The sequence below is a fragment of the Engystomops pustulosus genome, chromosome 7 (assembly GCF_040894005.1).
Source record: "Engystomops pustulosus chromosome 7, aEngPut4.maternal, whole genome shotgun sequence".
In the NCBI taxonomy this organism is placed as follows: Eukaryota; Metazoa; Chordata; class Amphibia; order Anura; family Leptodactylidae; genus Engystomops; species Engystomops pustulosus.
The window spans coordinates 126,807,144-126,827,979 of NC_092417.1; the positions used below are offsets into that span (position 1 = coordinate 126,807,144).

General features: G+C 41.4%; 1 protein-coding gene across 6 annotated transcripts in view; it reads left to right on the forward strand.

The window, feature by feature from the left end:
- The first annotated feature begins 1,487 nt into the window (after positions 1 to 1,487).
- Positions 1,488 to 20,836, forward strand: part of SLC12A4 (solute carrier family 12 member 4) — a 743,054-nt gene continuing 723,705 nt past the window's right edge. For all 6 annotated transcript variants that reach the window (XM_072117770.1, XM_072117769.1, XM_072117767.1 and 3 more), the window contains exon 1: positions 1,488 to 1,717. In XM_072117770.1, coding sequence (XP_071973871.1) covers positions 1,594 to 1,717 — 124 coding nt within the window. In that variant the 5' untranslated portion in view covers positions 1,488 to 1,593. The remainder of the gene's footprint in view (positions 1,718 to 20,836) is intronic.

Genomic DNA, 20,836 nt, shown 5'->3' on the forward strand with positions numbered 1-20,836 from the left:
AGGAATCTATACAGTTTAGTTGGACACCTCAGGAGACGTATTGCTAGATACCAAGACCATTTTCCCGTACTAAATAGGGATAATAATAGTAGCAGGATTGGTGTTAGCTAATTGCTAGCAAGTCTATTAGTGTGTGTATGTGAACCCTTTACAACCTCTAACGATTGAGCAAGTGTGACTGTGAACCATAGGGAGGTCAAGCAATACATATCATCAACTGTGTGACTGTGAATTATAGAGAGGACAAGTAATATACACCATCAACTAGTGGTTCCCCCTGTGGACACTGGTGACCATTGGGATACTTATAGAGGTCCTTACCAGTCTAGCAGTATCCACAACCAGAGTCGGAGAGGATTCTCCCCTCCCTAGCAGAGGCTAAAGAGTTATCACTGACACACACTCTATCGATTACAGTATCGCACGTTCTCCTTAGAAGGTGCCAGAACACCCAAAACTACAAACCCACTACCACCACAAAAACTTTTAATTGGTTCGGTTTAGCACACACACCCCAGATAAGTGATAGACACAGACTTCACTCTGGTTTTAAAATACGAATACAATAAAAGTTAATTTTTATATTACTTCACCTTTTCCTTAATTTGGTCTAAAGACCTCTTGCTTGCAGAAATGCAAATTGAATAAATATATTGATCTTAAACAGGTCTTGACCACAACTTAAAATCTGATTTTTCCTATCAGAAATTGTTTTTTTTGGCGCCACAATATTGATTCTTTTCTGACATTCACGACTCACCACGCAAAATTATGGCGCCGCTTGTGAATCCAACTTTTCATTTGCCCAATTGCTAAATGCCTGCAAGTGAGGCAGTGCATACGGCCACAAATTGCACGAATTTCCAAGCAACACTACCTCTACACCAATTGGGCATTGAGGGCAGAAAGCCCAGCAGCTTGGTTTGGCCAAAACACATATGCGTTTGGCATGCGGAAACGGCACATGGGAAACCGGCTGCAGTGGCATGGGGCGTTTATGCCTCATGTCTGCGCAATACCTATAGCTTGTGCCATTGGCTTGCTGTGTTTGAAATGCATTGCTAAATACAATTCAGACACAGGGTGTGAGCCAGAAGATACTATATGTTATCTCTCCTACACTTATTCTCCAGTATAATCCATAATTGCTTATTAAAAGTAGGCCCTTCTCTAAGGATTACCTATATCATTGTTCGCTTAGAAGTTAAAGCGTTTATGAAAAAACAGACACATATTTGCCAAATATTTATATAAAGTGCATGAAAAGATACATTACAAACCTTTATTGCATCAAATCCATCAAAACTTAATGCACTTTCTGGTACCAAATGTTACTACTGCTACTGACGTGTGAAAGCACGTTCCTCCAAAGCTTTGCTGTATGCCAAATTCTGCATAATAAGGCCGATCCCCGACGTATGATGCCTTTAGTCAGTACTTTCCCTTATAACGCGTCGCCAAAGGAAGGGCGGGGTCTGGTGGAATTTGTAAGCTTTCTGGGAGGAAGTGAGGCGATGCGTTAGGAATCTGTATATGGCGAGTGCTGCGGACGTGTTTGCTCGGTTACTGAGAAGGTAACTGTTAGAACGGAGAATGCCTCATTTTACCGTGGTTCCTGTAACTGAGAGGCAAAAAGATGAATACTGTTCCGTGGAAGGAATTAACTATGTGGATTATACTGATTCCCGTACTTCTCAAGAGTTATATGATTCTGATGGTGAGTACACTGCGGCACAGCCAGTATACTCTTCCAAACTCTTCCAAACCTTAAGGCCATGTTATACCGGCTCAACCCCATTTTTTTGTATTCTGATATGCATTATTTTATATGGTTATAACTTTTGAACACTGTCACTTATCAAAGTTTTTCGAAGATTTTTCTTTCTCTCACATGTTGTACTATTTCAGCAGTAAATGTTGGCTGCTAAGTTTTGCATTTATTTACAAGAAAAAATGATGAATATTTAGAAAAATTTGCCATTTTTGAAATCATTGCATTTTCAGGCAGATAGATGTACCACCTAAAATAAGTTGCTGAATAACATTTCCCATATGTCTACTTAACATTTTTCATCATTTTTGAAATGTCTGGATGATTTATTTTGATGTTAAGTGGCGTTGAATATTGAGATATATAATATATATATATATATATATATATATATATATAATATATATTATTATTTTTTATTTTTATTTTTTTTTTTTTCCTTATTTTCAGAATTGTCTATTTTGGGGATAAATACAGTTTTGAATCAAATTTTATAAATTTAGCATTTAAAACCACCCTACATAATCAACCCATTTTCAAATCTCTCAAAACTATCAGAAACAGCTTTTAGGAAGATTGTTAACCCCTTCATAGTTACTGAATCAAAACGGAGGTGAAATTTAGAATGGCCAAATTTTGTCGGTTATATGTTCATTTAGCCCTAAAATTTACACATTTCCAAAAGATAAAAATAGATAACCCATCTTACAATTGTTATGCAATTTCTCCCGAGTACACAGACACCCCCTCCCCCCACATGTGGCCGTGACTTGTTTTATGGGTGCACAGCGAGGCAAGGAAGCGCCAGGATTTTAGTTTTCTCATTGGCTCCTTTTGTAGGCGATGAAATTTTAGCTTTTCCATTATTGGGGCCATGTGACTGCATTTTTTTGCGGGGCTTGGTATCCCTTACTGTGAAAAATTTATTAAAAAAAAAAGTTTCAAGGTTCAATTCTGAACTGGATTTTTTAACTTGATTGATATTTTTTTTTATTTTTAAATTAACTCTACCCCAGGGCTGCTATAGCAACGAGCAGCGCCCCCCTGAAAATGGCACGGGGAGTGGGTGCGATCATGGGGAAAGACCCCCCCCCCACCCCAAAAGGAAGTTAAATTCCGTGGTCGCGGTGACCGCTGCACTTAGCGGGTTAAACGCCCGCGAGCGGACACCGTGGGTGTTACTCGGGAATATCCGTGTTAAATTACCGCTGACACCCCGCGACGCCCGATGCAGGCTTGGCTCCGGTGCAGATCTCAACCGGCATTGGCTCAGCGCCGTACTCCCATCTGGCTAACTTCCCTATAAAATTTTTTTATAAAATTATGTGATGGTAGTTGTATCCAGAGCCCCTCAATGCTGCAGCGTTGAAGTTTGTTACAATGAGCAGAGCAGTTCTCCTCCTCCCTCTGGGTCCGTTGACATGTGGCGTTAAGGCCACGGTCACACGTACCGCTAAGCGTCCGTCATAACGCGACGCTAGCGCACAGGGGGAGGTCCTCGGCCCGAAGGCACATGCGTTTCCAGGGAAACGATTGTGATCGGCTCTACAATCGCATGCGTTTCCCTGGAAACGCATGTGCCTTCGGGCCGAGGACCTCCCCCTGTGCGCTAGTGTCGCATTATGATGGACGCTTAGCGGTACGTGTGACCGCGGCCTAACACAAGAGTTTTCCTTGTGTTCATTAATGCGTTTTGTAAATGCAATGTAATCTGGCAAGTCTCACAATCGGAAGAGGTTTGTCCGATTACATTGCTGTAAACATTGTGTTTACAAACACGTGCAGTAACAGTGTTAACAAATGCATGTGTTATTATGTGTGGTATCAATGCGTTAATTAATGCATTTTGTAAACACAATGTTGACAGCAATGTTATCAGGCAAATCTCCTCTTGGGCCAGTGACACACGCGTTTTTTTTTTTTTTTTTTTTTTCATTTTGTTTTGCATCCTTGTAAAATGCATCAGTTATGCATATTGGCTTTTTAAATGGGTTTTTGGATAAAGTTTTTGCGTTTTCTCCCTTGCACTTTTGTGTCAACGTTTTCATTTAGTTGATGAAAATGCATGAGTTTGTGGTCTGCGTTCTGAAACGCATGTGATTTCATGAAACAGGGAGAAAAAGATCACCACGTTTTACAAATTCCAAGGACACAGCTGCACGCAATAAACTCAGAAAACATTTTAAAAAACGCAAGTTTTTTCAATGCATTGGAAATTGCAACCAGAAACTCATCAAACGCCACATGTGACAACAGCCTTAGCTTCACGCTCTGTGATGGCTTGTTTCTGTGTAACAAATTGCACTTCATAGTGATGGTATTTAATTTTCCATGTTGTGTACTGGGAAGTGGGGAAAAAAATTCCAAATGCAGTGAAAATACTTATTTGCGCCATTTTCTTGTGGACTTGGTTTTTACGGCTTTCACTGTGCACCCCAAATGACAAGTTTTCTTTATTATTTGGGTCGCTGCGATCACGGGGATAACAAATTTGTATAGGTTTAATGTTTTCATACATTTACAAAAATGAAAACCTGTACAAAATTTTTTTAAATTTTTTTTTAATTTTTGCCTTCTTTGGGCGCTAATATCTTTTTCATACTTCATTTTTAGGACTGTTTGGGTGCTATTTTCCGTCACGGGATCAAACACAGTAAAAAACAGTTGTATTCTGATCCGGCATTTTCGGGCGTGGCGATACCTAATGTGTTTATGATTTTTACTGTTTATTTATATTTATCAGTTCTAGGGAATTTTTTTTATATATTTTTTTTTAATAAGTTTTTTAAAAAAAATATTTTTATTTTTACTATTTTTCAGACTCCCTAAGATACTTTAACCCTAGGTTGTCTAATTGATCCTATCATATACTGCCATACTAAAATATGACAGTATATGGGGATTTTCCTCATTCATTAGAATGTGCTGATAGCACATTGTAATGAAAGGGTTGACCCGAGGCTGTCATGGCGATGGATAGCCGCTCCCCGATGAAGACACGGGGTGCGGCGATCCTTGGCAAGATGGCGGCGCCCATGCACTGCCATCTTTTTGGAGTTGCCGGCGGCAATCGTCGACATGGCAACCGCGATCGGTGCTAGCACCATTCACGGGTGTTACCGGTAAGTCTTAGCTGCAATACTCAGCAAAGACTTGCCAGCCATGCACCATTATCCGACGTGCGCCCTACTACAACGGCACGCGTCCGTAAAACTTAATTTTTTGTCAAGTGAATCTGTCACCAGGAATCTAATTTTTAGCCACTTCCGATGCTCTACTTGAAAAATGACATTGACGTATTTAGGCTTAGTTTTTACAAGTTTCGCTGTGCGCTCCAAATGACGCCTCTCCTTTATTATTTGTGGTGTGAGGTGTTATTTTTATTTTTTTTATTTTGCTGGATGAGCGACTATACAACCATTTTTATAAAAACGATTTTATATTTTGCTTTTCGAACATTTGGGCGCCATGTTCTGATACAGATTTGTAGATTAAGAAATTCTTTTTTTTGTCAATTCAGGTAAAAACTACAACAGGGCAAAGTGCAATTGTATGAGGTCCCAGACAAAGACATACGCGTTTCGCTCGCTAAAGCTTAAGCATGGTCACAGAGTCTCTTACAATGAGAGAACCATTTAACCCCTTAATGCTGAAGCCACTTTTCATCTTCCTGACATGGCCCATTTTTTTTAAAATCTGTCTATTTAAGTGGTTATAACTTTGTTTGCTATGGAGACGGCTTGTGGAGGCATGTGGGGGGAGGATGCGCACTCAGTCATGCAGTTTTGCATCCATTATCAAAATGAGTGACCCATATAAAACACCAGAAAATCACAGCCGTTAAACCACCCGACAATGTAGCCTGACACAGCTTGTTGCTAAGGGGATGATGTGCTGTATTTCATCTTGCACTCCAGTGCCTGGGGTATAGACAGTTGAACGCTGCGCATGGAGACATGGGTGGAGGCTGTGGAGGCGACATGGGCAGGAAACAGCAGGGGCAGCACGCATGGATGCCTCTGAGGCTGCCTAATCTTGGGATGGAGCTGGCAGTCCGCTGCCAGGCGAGCTTTTGCCTGTCCAAGCCCCTGCCATATGCGCCATATGAGTCCCAACGCGCAACAATTCACTCCCCTCACTGGCCTGACTGTCCATTTCCTCCTCCAACTCCTCGTCTTCTGCCCATACACGCTGAACAGTGAAGGACTGAGCAATGGTCCCCTCTTCTGTCTCACCGGCATTCTCCTCCTCTTCCTCCTCATCCTCCTACACCTCCTCCGATACACGCTGAGAAATAGACCGGAGGGTGCTCTGGCTATCAACAAGGGAATGTTGTTCCCCCTTCTCTTGTGACGAGTGCAAAGCTTCCGACTTTGTGCAGACCAGCGAGTTTTTTAACAGGCCAAGCAGCGGGATGGTGAGGCTGATGATGGCGGCATCGCCACTGACCATCTGTGTTGACTCCTCAAAGTTACTCAGCACCTGACAGATATCAGACATCCACGTCCACTCCTCATTGTAGACTTGAGGAAGCTGACTGACCTGACTACCAGTTCTGGTGGAAGTTGACATCTGGCAGTCTACAATCGCTCTGCACTGCTGGTAAACTCTGGATAACATGGTTAATGTGGAATTCCACCTCGAGGGCACATCGCAGAACAGAGGGTGAGCGGGCAGTTGGAGGCGACGCTGCCCTGAGAGTGGCAGCATCTGTGCTGGACTTTCTGAAATGCGCACAGATGCGGCGCATCTTCGTGAGCAAATCGGACAGATTGGGGTATGTCTTGAGGAACCGCTGAACTATGAGATTTAACACATGGGCCAGGCATGGCAAATGTGTCAGTCTGCCGAGTTGCAGAGCCGCCACCAGGTTATGGCCGTTGTCACACACAACCATGCCTGGCTTTAGGTTCAGCGGTGCCAGCCACAGATCAGTCTGCGCTGTGATGCCCTGTAATATCTCTTGGGCGGTGTGCCTTTTATCGCCTAGGCTCAGCAGTTTGAGCACCGCCTGCTGTCGCTTTAGCGATGGCACTGCTGCTGTGCCTAGAGCTACCAACTGATGGCGCCATGCCCACGGATGGAAATTCGTAGGAGGAAAGGTGGGAGGAGGAGGAGGCATAATAGGCCTTTGAGACCTGGACTGAGGTAGGCCCGCAATCCTCGGCGTCGGTATATGAGCGGCCCCAGGGTCAGACTCGGTCCCAGCCTCCACCAAGTTCACCCAATATGCCGTCAGCTATATATAGTGGCCCTGCCCGGCAGCGCTCGTCCACGTGTCCGTGGTTAGGTGGACCTTGTCAGAAACGGCGTTGGTCAGGGCACGGATGATGTTGTCTGACACGTGCTGGTGCAGGGCTGGGACGGCACATCGGGGAAAAGTAGTGGCGACTGGGAACCGAATACCGAGGGGCGGCCACCGCCATGAGGTTGCGAAAGGCTTCGGTCTCTACCAGCCTATAGGGCAGCATCTCCAGGCTGAGTAATTTGGAGATGTGGACCACCCACCTAATGGCATCCGAGCAGTGCGGGCAGGGTCTAGTATATTCCAGGGTCACCTAAACGGGCCAGCCAACCACTGCTATCAACATGTAAGTGTACCACGTGATGTTAGGTGTAGTGCAGAGTCCCCTGGCTTGTGATTGGCTCTGTTTCTGGCCGCCAAAAATCTAAATGCCGCAAGATGGCATTTTCTCGAGCGGGCGAAATACTTGTCTTAACATCAAGCAGTTTCGAGTATGCTAGTGGTAGCATCAGGCTCGGACAAGTACGTTCGCTCATCTCTAGAACAGACTCTGAGTCCTACCTTTAGAAGCCGCAGAATTCACCGGGAAAATGCTGTCCTGGCAAAACGCAGGAACATCTAATCCAGAGGTACCTGAGCCATGCCCTTGTCCCAATATTAGTTTCCTAATATCTTCCTCTTGAAAATGGAGAAATTATACGGCAGGACCTGCACATTGGAAGAGCTCGCAAGAGTTGTACAGCATATGTACAATGTACATGGCCAGCGCTTTTGTACCATATCTTCACTTTCCGTAGGTAATTTTTGTAGGGAAATTATCACCAAGTGTTGCTCTTATTCACCATAGCGATGCCCTTTGTGACGAATATTGCTGCTATTGGCTGTAATGTGCCTGTAATGAAGATTTATTGATAATCCTTGGTCCCATTACAGAAAAAAATGTTTAAACTCCAATTGTCACTGGGGCCAAAATTTTATTTTTTAATTAAAATATACAGTTTCGACTTGCATACAAATTGAACTTGAGAACAAACCTCCGGACCCTTTCTTGTACGTAACCCGGGGACTGCCTGTGTTGCCATTTTTACAGCAGCATAACTATTGTATTTTTTGGTTGACAGAGCTGGTTGTGAGCTTATTTTTTTGCGTGACAAGTTTTGTAAAGCAATTTGATAAAAAATTAAAATTTTTGGCAAGCTTTTTTTTTTTTTTTTTTTTTTTTTTTTTAAACCCGAGCGGGTCCAATTATGATTAAGATTTATTTTACAGATTGTTACGGATGCAGTGATACCAAATAAGTGGTTTTTTTTTTTTTTTGTAAGTTAATGTTTTTTTGTACTTTATTTCTTGTGTACAGGGAAATGTGGTGTTTGGGGGGACTTTCTTTTATTATTTATTTTTATTTAAAAAAAAACTTTTGTTTTAACTTTTTTTTTTTTATTCTTGTTTTTTATTGTTCTTCTGATCACTTGTTCAAGCTCTTCTACAGGTTTATAACCTTTTTCACAAGATGGAATTGATTGCTAAAAGTGGTAACAAATTATATGAGCAAGTAATAAGCAAAACAAGGATTTACCATTTTGCCTGTCAGAGGGGTTGAGATACATCTCTAAAAAAAAAAGCCCTTACCATTGGTTCCATGATATCCCCCAGCTTGTTTACGAGCAATGGGGCCAATTTAACAAAGTACATCACCCCCGTAGTCACAAATGCGGATATCTTAAGTGTTTGGTATGTGGCTATTTATCGGTCACTAGTCAATTTTCTTCATATGTGACTAATGAAAATTATAAAATAACATCCTATATCAGTGGTGGCGAACCTATGGCACGGGTGCTAGAGGTGGCACTCGGAGCCCTTTCTGTGGGCACCCAGCACAGAATTTGCCAGATAGGACTCAAGGCTTCTTTTGGCAGTCCAAGACAGCCCAGGACGCGCCACGCTCAGTGCTATTATAAAATGACACCTACTTGGCTGCCAGGACTACAGGAGAGGCCAGAAGGTGTTCACATAGATGGATTATAATTGGAGCTCCTGCTTCCTCTTCAGGGGATCCTGGAGGGAAGCTGCAATCTAAATGTCTCCTGCTTTCTATTGTATTGGTGTCCTCAGGACGCCAATACAATTGAAACTTGTGATACAGCAGAGATCAATAGCTTACTGCTCAAATTGTCATGTTGGCACTTACTGACATAAAAGTGGGTTTTGGTTGTAGTTTGGGCACTCAGTATCTAAAAGGTTTGCCATCAATGTCCTATATCAATTGTAACACAAAGTTTGCTGTTTATGTGATAAACTGTACAATGTGTAACAAACAATATGTCGGGTGTACAACCAATTCACTCAAGACACGCATTAGAAAACATCTATCAGAACTCCAACTTAACCAATATATCTGCCGCTTCAAAGCATTTTCGTGATATGCAGGAGTAGTAATTTTCAATGCCCTGCCAAGCAAAATAGAGTAGAAAGACCAGAGAGAGGTGGTGATCATAGGAAGAAACTAATGAGTAAGGAAACTAACTAGATGTTTGTATTAAGGACAACTGTGCCAATGGGTATGAATTTAAGGCATGATTTGATCCTATTTTATTATTGAATTTTAACTTTGTACTTTTCTCTTCTCCCTTCTTCCATTTGTGGTAAATGTTTTATGCAATAACGATGTTTCCAAAACTTTGTTTCCAAAGAACATAGACAAACACGTACTACACAGGAGAATGAATTTCCATTTTGTATTTGAACCCTCTGTGGAATACGTGTTTTAGGGCATGTATTCTTTTACTAGTTGTGTACTACAATTTCCTAAATGTTTATATTATTCCTATCCTCCTTACCCTTTGAAATTTCTTGTTCTTAGTTTCTTATTGATGATTTTATTAAGCAACATACCGCAATGTCCTGGGGGGGCGTGTTGCCTCTTAGTCATGTGAGTGTTATCACGTGTCTGTGACGTCACACACAAAGCCAGAGCGCGGTCTTTAAATGGTTCTCTCATTGTAAGAGAATCGGTGACCATGATTAAGCTTTAGCGAGCGAAACGCGTATGTTGTAGTTTTTACCTGTATTGACAATAAAGAATTTCTTCATCTACAAATCTCCTGAAGCTCTGGACTTGTCTTCTTTTTGGAATCTCCATGCCCTGGATCCGTAGGGTTACTGCTGTCTCGTGCACTAGGAGTTAATCAACTCGGGAGGTGAGCTGGACCGCATGGAAGCCTTGGGGTTCATTCAAATGGTAGGGTTTAGACATCAAAAACCAGAGTGGAGTAAAAAAAAAAAGGTGGTATGTCATCCACACTTGCTTTTGGCTTTGAAAACTGCATCTGAAAAACTGAATGTGTGAACACACCCCAAGTTTTTACGTTGACCCGAGGCTGTCATGGAGACAGATTGTTGTTCCCTGATGAGAGCAATGATCTTAAAGTTGATCGTGGTGCCGCTGGCTTGACTGCTACCAGTTGCAGGCCGGTGCTAGCAACAATAGTAGGTGTAATGTAAAGCAAACATACACTTTGTAAGGAGAGGGCTCAGCCCGTGAGCCCTCTATACACCTGCAGCAGACGTGTGACGTGATGAGTCGCATGTCAGAAATGGGTTTATGAAGTTGAGGAACAATTGGAGGACGCTTTAGGTTGATTTGTGCAGTCCAGAAGACGCTGATGAAATTGTAAGGGCAGTAAGAACAACAATGAACCTGAAAGAAGTGCGAGAGACTAAGGCTGCATTCACACACATGTATGGGGGACGTATATACTGAAAAAAAAATCAAGAAAGACATCACAGAATTTCAAGAGAAAGTACCCGATAGCAGAAAGAGTTTAAGTCTTGGAATAGAATTCCAAAAGTAATCGCTCCGATTGTGGGCATATCACTACCATTTGAACATGTGGGCTTGCTCAAAAACCAGATCATTAAAAAATCTAAACATTACTCTGAAGGTCGTTGGTAGACTTTTACAGCCATGCTTAGACCAGCAAGAGGATCTTGTACAGTGGGTTCAAGGAGCTTCTGGTTGGAAAAGTAAGAATAACGCCTGTTATGGAACATCGGAAGAAGAAATGTTGGCATCCCTTCCTCCCTTTAACACCTTACCGACATTTGACGTAATAGTACTGCAAGGCGGGAGATGCATTCCTGTATTATGCAGTACTAGTACATCAAGCTTCTGGCAACGGCTCCTGAACGGAGTCGGCACCAGAAGCTGCAGGTGTCGGCTATATATTACAGCCGACAACTGCCACTAACAACCACCATCGGAGATTCTTCCGATCGCAGAATTTAAGGGGGATCTCAAGTGATTTGCCAATCCATAATCTGCTCTGCATGGTGCACCTTCCCTTCGATGCCATTCTGTGTGCCCATACAGCAGGTTACCACCAAATATGGGGTATTGGCGTACTCAGGAGAAATAAGTTTCCAACTTTGTCGTGTTTTATCCAGTGAAATGTTTACATTTTTTTGAAAGCTTCATTTAGCCAAAAAAATGTAAATTGCACATGATTTTGTTGAAGCCCTGTAAAATAAAGGGTTCAAAACTAAATAAAAGTTGTCACGCTATATCATGATTTTGTGTTTAGAGTTCAAAGCCCCATAACATCCTACAAAAATGAGCACTCATTACTAAATGCCTGTTTTATGTTGGCTTTTTAAAATATTTGTTTTTTTGCTCTTATGCCTAGGTGTGCAAAAAGTAGAACATTTTTATTTTGAAAAACAAAAATTTTCACCAAATATTATACACATATATACAAAAAGATAGTCGCAGCACTCAAAAATCAAAATATGGGTGCACATCCAGTGACCAGGACGAGGAGTCCCAAAGATAACTAAAATAGGAAAAAATGGCAGCACTCCAAAAGCTTGTGAAGATAAAGGTAGTAATTTATTCCAACATGTGCCAAGCTATGTTTCGGCTCCTCTAGCCTGGAGCCTATTATTTTTTTTTATTTAAAACGCAAGACCTACCAAGTTTTTCAACTAACATAATATTTTTACAAATCTGCCATAGGCAGGCTAGAGAGCCCATATCTGGACAGGAAAATGTATATATAAAACATCACTTTTATTGGCTCAACTAAAAATTAATATTACATGTGAAATATCCGCAGAAACATATGCTAAATAGTGCACATTAGGAATGAGTGCAGTTTGCATCTCCAGCTCAGTCAGCAACATGCAGTATGGTATTGAGACATAGGATCCAATGTGGTGCATGACCAAGGAGGACCAGTTGTTACGATCTGAAATATGACCTGAATGATGTCAAATAGATAATGTACTTACAGTAGTGTGATTCGGTTGCTGGGAAAAATGAATCCACAACTGTGGTAGGTGAGAGGTCAAGGAGCTATACACCCTATAGTGACTGTATTGGTTAGCTCTCTAAGCTATATACATAGACCCATATTTTTAATTGGTTGCTTGCGTGGAAGGCAATAAGCTCAGTGCTGATGGTAAGGAATGAGCGATAAATACTACATAGTGTGAACAGGCCACTATCAGAGACAAAATTAACTGCCGTCGCAGCCAGTCACATTGAGTATCACATGAAATGGCTTACTCAGTAGTTAGCTTAGTGAGTAGTATTTGTGATATGAGATAGGGTGATAGCTGACTAAGATCTGTAACCATTATTAGAATCCTATGTATTATACAATAAACTGACTTTCTATGACTCTATAGATAAGAGTGTTTGTGTTTGTTTGTTTGTTTGTTGACTGACTATAGATGTGCTGCACTGCTCATTAAAATTAGGCGAACATTAGCCCTCCGACATGTTTCGCCAGTGAACTGGCTTCATCAGGGGTATGGGCTAATTGTGATTGCGGCAGCATAACGCCAACCATATAAAGAAATGGCCCCTCCCACAATGAGGTTATTGATGACCAATGGTAGAGGATCAAAGTACACAGCCCCCCAGGCTTGTCAGCCCATAGGCTCACCTAGTGGGCTAGTAAATGATGAGCATCTAATTTAATGTGTCTCAAAAGTGGTGTGTCCTTGTTAGTTGTTATTGAACTGATATGACTGGAGATTCTCCTCCGCAGTTGTTGTATTGTTTTACCCACGTATAATCGTGGGCAGGTGCATTGTGCCACGTATATTACCGCAGTACTTCTGCAGTTGGGGAAATATTTGATGGTAAAATCCTCATCATTCACTGCATTGATGAAAGTCTTAGTTCTAGGCATCAGTGGGCAGAAGGAAAACGACCCACAAGGGTAAGAACCCAAAACAGGGTTACTTGGTCTCTGGGTAATGGTGTTAGCCTCTGTGAAGTGGCTGTGGACCAGAAAGTTGCGTAGATTGGGACCTCGGCAGTAGGTAATCGTGGGTCTGTCCGTAAGTCTTTCTTTGAGACCCGGATCAGCTGTGAGAATCGGCCAGTACCTAGAGAGGATATTTTTGATGGTATCTGCATAGGCATCGTATGTGCCGATGCATCTAATCATTTGCTGATCTGTCTATGGTCTCCTGTTCTGAAAGAGTGTACTCCTATCCGTATTTTTGGCTTTAGAAAAGGCCCTATAAAGGCATCTTTTGGGGTAACCGTGACTTCTAAACCTCCTACAGAGATTGTTACATTCCTTCTTGAATGTTATTTTATCTGAGCTGAAAGATAGATATTGTCCGATTTGGTATACCTGATCGTAAAGGTTGAGGATTCGAACTTCGCCATTCCAACAGGTTATTAGTGGAAGTTGGTTTTCGGTAAATGTCGGTTTTTAAATGGCCGTCACCATCGATGCGGATAGTCAAATCTAGGAAGTTAATCAGTCTCATGTATTTCAGATGTAAATTTCATTCCGATTTTATTGTTGTTGAGTTTGTCAACAAATTCGTGAAATCGCTTCCTCCCACCTTCCCAGAGGATCAGCTATATATCAGTCTATATATCTGCCCCAATAGACAATGTCTTCGGCATAATCGGACAAATCACCAGAAAATACTAGGGTATCCTCCCACCAACCAAGAAAGAGGTTCGCATATGAGGGCGCACAGGTCGCCCCCATTGCGGTGCCTCTAACCTGGTGGTAGAAGGTCCCTCTAAACAAAAAATAATTCCTAGTTAGGACAAATTTTAAAGGCTTCAAAATAAATTTGTTATGCTCTGGAAACTGAATGCCCTTGGTGTTTAAGAAGTATTCGACAACCTTAAGACCCAAGGTGTGTTCAATGTTGTTATATAAGGACTCCACATCGAGGCTGGCAATCATTGTCTTAGATGTTAATGTCAATTCCTGAATTTTCTTAATGGTATCCTTGGTGTCCTGCAGGTAAGAGGGGAGGGCACAAACAAAAGGCTGTAACAACTTTTCTATATAGATACTGCAAGATTGTGTCAGGCAGTCACAACCTGAAACGATTGGTCTCCCAGGCATGGGTATGCGTCCCTTATGCACTTAAGGTAGTGCATAGAACGTGGCAATTGTAGGGTGCTCATTGAACAAAACTTTTTATTCATCTACACTGAGCAAATTTTCAGCCCTGGCCTCCGATAGAAGTTGCTCCAATTCTTTCACATACCTAGGTGTAGGGTCAGTACGAAACACTTCTTACGTTTTCTCATCGGAGAGGAGTCTAAGGACCATATCTACATAGTCCCCGGTATCCATGATCACTGTGTTACCCCCCCTTGTCGGAGGGTTTCACTGTCAGGTCTGGGTCCGATCGTAACTCCTCCAGAGCTCTAATCTCATCAGTGTCAAAGTTTTGAAATTCTTGTTTTTTGTTCATTTTTAAGTTTTTCTATATCGTTCGAGACCAGTTGTACAAAATTGTATTTAGAAAAGTAGGGGTTAGTTTAGAGCGTGGTCTCATGTCAGTAAGGGGGGCTTTTATATTGGATGAACCCAACTCGTTGTCTTCTTCCAGTGATAATAAAGCCTCCAAAGCTTGTGTTTCTTGTTGACTGTCTTTTCTTATCTGTCTCCTCTTCCTTGTGCATCTTATGAAGTGCAAGTTTCTGTGCAAATAAATTCACATCTTTAATCCATAAAAGTTTATCACTTAATGGTGTCGGTGTGAAAGTAAGTCCTTTTTGCAATAGTGAATTGGCATGTGGTGAAAGATTTTTAGATGAAAGATTAATCACCAAATTTTTTGGGGGATTAGACGTATAGGGATCCTTCATTTCCCGTTGTACCCCCATTTGTCCCGATCCCTGAGCTGTATACCAGGGGTTTGTGCTCCTAAAAAAAGGAGAACGAAGTGAGGTAGTGATTAGATGAGGGATTATGGAAGTTTGTGTTTTGAAGGGCAGTGGTTGTGCCAGTGTTGTGATAGCACGTTGTGGTTCTCCTGGGATCCGAGGGTGATCCGAGGGTGATCCAAGGGTGATTGTGCATTTGATGGATTGGGAAAGTGATATTGATTGTTTAAAGAAAGTGAGGAGGAGGATGATGAGGTATGAGTGTTTGAAACTTGTCCCCAGACAAATTATCCCGGTTGTTGGTAGTCCTCTTATGTCGAGGGGTTTTACGATTTTTTTATATTTTTCCGTTTGGTTCCTCCCTGCCTGGGGGACTGGGCTGACACTGTCTTCTGTGCTTGAAAAGTCCAATTCTGAAATATCTGTATAGAGAGGTTTAAGAGTGTATTTCTTATTGGATTTAGGATTATTTTTCTGATGGTAAATTTGCCCTGCTTCGAAATCCTTCCCGTCTCTTAAATATTTTTGATGTTTCTTCTCTTTGATATCTTTTACAAGGGTATCTATATATTTTTGGAGTTTGCTCTCTAGCACCACAAACTCAGGTTGTTGGTTGAATGATTGTATGAATGGTGAATATCCTGTATCTCTTTTTGCAATTTCTCATGAAGTTTGATTAAATGATTTTTTTCATAGGCATGTAGATACTCAATCATGCGTAGGGAGTTTTCTGTTAGGAGTGTTTGCCACCCCCTTAGGAATTCAGAGTCACCCTGATGGGAGTTAGGGTTGATCTGGATTCTCAAACCCCTGTAGACTAATTTTTGACTTTTTTCAAAACTCGCCACCTCCCAGCTTGCCCTAATATATTGTTTGTACGTTTTGTATATATCATTAAAGACTAGATGAATATCAGTCTGGATAAGCGGAAGATCCTCGGTGGAGAAAACTTGGGTAGCCTGTTGTGTAATACTTTCCAAGTTTATAGCTTTATAGCGGCAGGGGTTTTACACACTATTTTTATAAATTTGCCATAGGCAGGCTAGAGAGCCCATATTCGGACAGGAAAATTTATATATAAAACATCAATTTTTTTGGCTCAACTAAAAAGGAATATTACATGTGAAATATCCGCAGAAACATGCTAAATAGCGCACATAGGGAATGAGTGCAGTTTTCATCTCCATAACATAAAGTATAATTTTAAAATATTTTAAAAAATATGTTAGTGTTCAAAAGTAATAACCACATCTATATGTCAGATTTGAAAAAAAATGGGCTGTGTCGGGAAGGTGAAAAGTGGCTTTGGCGGCAAGGGATTAAAAAGGCCGCTAATTATATGGCTGCTGACTTCAGTCCAACCAAATTTAGCAAGACTCTGTACTTGTTGAGAGACTCGGGTTCCAAGGATAAGTTAATAGCAGGGGCGAATTAAGAAAACTAGAAGCACTGAGTTGTACTTGTAAAATGCAGTTCAACCGCATCGTGTGAATGCAATCTTAGAGTACGTTCAAGGGGCAAATTTTGGAATGAGGTTTTAAAGTAGCTATGTAGGAAAGTCTCATGCATGGCACTTATTCTCATCTGGCCACCTTTCTGCTTGTCGACAAGAAAGAAAAACATTGGTCCGGAAGTATTATTTTGGCTGTAGCATTTTTAAACTTTGCACTGTAAAGAATGTCTTTGGATCTTGCACATGTATTTGTAAAGTGCTTGCCACTGTTTGTCAAAGCTGTAGTGTGATATGACATAAAACATGTGCACCTACAGGGGCATGTTAGTGCTTGGTTGTTGAGACTCAACAGAATTGTGTTGCATGCTTTATTTTAACCTCTTAGCGCTCAGCGTCGTAGTAGTACTGCGCTGGCTCCTGCTATTGGTGTGCAGCGCTGTACTAGTACGGCCTTGAGCTGATGCTGGTTTGGCTCTGCACCGGAGCCCAGCCAGCATGGGGAGTTGCAGGGTGTCAGATCCCTGAGTGACACTGGTGGTCGGAGTGGGCATTTAACTTGCCTGCCAAGGGTCTTTGCCCCAGGATTGTGCCACGCCCCCCCCACCATCTTTAGGGGGCGCAGATTGTTCCTATGGCAGCCCTCTGGTCCGATCAGGACCCCAGGGCTGCCTGCAGGCAGTGCCTGTAAGTTGCCGTCTATGATGTCATCTTAAAGGAACAGTGCATGTGCATAAGCGGGCACAGCTACTACCCTGCAATACATCAGTATTGCAATCATCTGATAGCTTGTTCATGATAATATCCTGCATGTTCATGTCCCATGGTGGAAGTAATAAAGTGTAAAAATATCAATAAAAATGCCCTTAAAAATGCCAAAACATATAGAGACATATAATGCACAAAAAAGTCTAAATCATAATACAAACCCCACATATATAGTATAACTGCGTCCAGAGGTCGTGATAACGCCTCTACAAGAATCTATGACACATGTAGTGGCTGATTTACTCCCCCCAAAAAACACCAAGCATATAAATACGCTTGATTTTCTCGTTCAGGCACTGGCTGACGGCTTTGAGCATTGCCAGCGCTCATTGTGATCCAGATCGCAGTGCGGGCTGTCACCAGGAATGCAGAGCCCCCTGCCAGGCCAGCTTGCGGGTTGGATGGGTTATGTGACCGATTCTCAGGTCACATGATGTACTACAGCGGCCGTGGGCTGGAGCGAGGAGTAGCTCCGCCCATCCCCATGGCTGTTAAGTGTTCCCTGCTTTTCTTTTATATAAACACAATGTAAAAAATAAAAAAACCTAGAAAATTAAAATCACCCCTTTTGCCTAGAGCTGATATAAAACTTAAAAAGACGTAAAACTCACAATCATGTTAGGTATTGCCGGGTCCCAAAATGCTCCGGTCTATCAAAATATAAAAACTGTTATTCCTGGTGGTAAACCACATAACTCATAATGGCACACAAATGTGTGAAAAGCCACTGTTACACCTTTTCACATAAAATTTTTTATAAAAATCGACCAACTGGCTGTACAGCCCTCAAAATGGAAGCAATGAAAACATCATCTCACCTTGAAAAAAATTACATTTTACACAGTTCCGTCTGAAAAGGTTATTGGTGTCAGAAGATGACAAAATACATTTTGAGAAATTCATAAAACCTATATAAACTTGGTGTCACTGTGATCCTACCGAACCAAAGAATAAAGTAGACTTATCATTTGGAGCACACAGTGAAAGTTGTAAAAACTGATCCCACCAGAAAGTGACGCAAAAATGTTTTTTCACCAATTTGACCATATTTGGAGTTTGTTTCCGGCCTCCCAGTACGTGACCTGAAATAATAAATAACGTCACTGAGAAGTAAGCCCCCAAACTGCTCGGCATATGATAAGGTAAAGATTTTTTTTAAAAAAATGAATGAAAAAAAATGCTGCAACGCAAGGGGTTAGAATTATATAAGACTAGGAATTATATATATATATTTGTATTATTGAAAATTTCACACTCCAAGCATTTGCATTACAATATAATTGTGTGTTATAACTTACTGTTGCACCCTGACAGAATCCTGGGGTAGTCACAGGGGCTGGACTTTGGTTTGGATGCATTTCAAAAACATGTGCCTTGTCTGTGTTAATCAATCCTCAGATCTTAGCCCCACCTTTGTGCTCCTGTATAGGTCCCCGTCCTGCTCCTTCTCAGAGGTCACAGCCTGGTCAGCCTGACATTAGTGGGGGAGGGACAAGCTGTACAGGAGCATAAAGATGGAGGCAGCTTGCTGGTGACAGGTTCCCTTTAAAAATACTCCTCAAAAACTGTTATTACTCTTCTGGGAAAATGTTAATGGGACCTCTGGTGATCAAAAAGACATATGTACTCCAGAATGATACTGTTGAAAAGTAGATAACCATAAGTTTGTAAGTCAGAAAAAAAAATTACACCAAAAAGCATAATTCAACTTTAAATCTTTATTTAGTTCACAAAACATGATTAAAATGTAGCTATTGGCAAAGAAAGCCAACAAAATTAAAAAGGTGTGTGTTATAATCCATATCACTAATTAACCCAAAGTATAAATATGGTACAAAGCATATTCCAACAGAACAGACCTAATCACTCTAAATTTAATTGTATTATACTAATAACAGAATTCATACATAGAAAACAATGGGATAAATCATACCAGTAAATAGGACACCACACCAGCCAGCCAGGAGTGTCTGGTCCCTAGTATTCTCCTCCTATTTAAACCACCTACAGCCAATCAGTATGTAAGAAAATTTACCTACATCAGATGCTTTATCAGTCAGGAAATTACGAAGACCGGAAGTAAAAGAAACCACTCGCGCCAGAAAACAAAGGTCCTGTATGAATTCGTGAAGTTGAGACTAACCCCCCTTGCCACATCGACAAAGTTCATCTTTTTGCACGTTATATTGATGATATTGTTATGATTTGGCAGGGACAAGAGACCAAACTTCACGAATTCATACAGGACCTGAATAACAACACAATCAATGTGACTTTAACTTACAAAATGGGACGACGAGACATGGAGTTCCTAGACGTTCTCTTTAATGTTGAGGACGATGGTACAGTGTCATCTGATGTTTTTAGGAAGAAGACCTCAAGTAACACACTTCTTCATGCCAGCTCTTCACACCCACGAAAGCTTATTGATAGTATCCCGACAGGCCAGTTCCTCAGAATCCGGCGGATTTGTTACAACAAGACAGATTTTGAAAGACAGGCTGCTGATTTACAACAACGCTTTCGAGAAAGAGGTTACTCTAACCGCTCTATCAAAAATGGATATCTTGGAGCAAAAAGAAGCAAAAGGGAGGATCTACTCACCCCAAAACATGACAAAGGTAAGAAGCAAGATATGGTAAGGTTTATAACTACCTATAATTCCCAGTGGGATAAAGTGAGAGAAATTCTGGCTAGATATTGGCCACTGTTGACAAGTGACCACACATTACAACAATACTTACCCAAAAATCCATCTATTACATACTGTAGATCTAAAAATCTGAAAGATCATCTGGTTAGAAGCCTTTTACAATGGCAAAACACCATAAGAGACTTTTGGATCTCGAGGTCCGAGATGGGGTAGTCGTCCATGTGGCAATTGCGTTGCCTGTCCCAATGTCGAGAATACTACTACTTTTTTTTTAACTTCAACAGGCAACGACAGTATAACATCACTCATACCATCACATGTACTACGATAGGAGTAATCTACTTTGCGACCTGCCCATGTGATTTGATTTACATCGGACTTACCTCCAGAGAGCTTCGCCGCAGAGGGAGAGAGCATGTTTTGGCAGCCAAAAACGAGCATGACACAAGCACCTTGAAGACAATTCCACGTCATTTCAAAGAGCACCACAACTGTGATGGGTCCAAATTAAAGGTAAGGGGAATAGATGGGGTTCTGGTTGATTCCACTAGAGGGGGAAATTGGAAAAAGAATTTGGCCCAGAGGGAGGCCAGATGGATATACATACTGGATACGGTGGCCCCTAAGGTACTTAATGAGCAAATAAGTTATGCTCCATTCCTATAAATAGCTTGTTATATAAAAATCGGATCTTTTATAAATGTTTCAACTTTTTTGTTGCAGTGGTATTTATTAACTATATTCTTTTGTTGTTTTTTTTTTTTTTTTCCTCCTCCAGTTCCCCCCAAAAAATT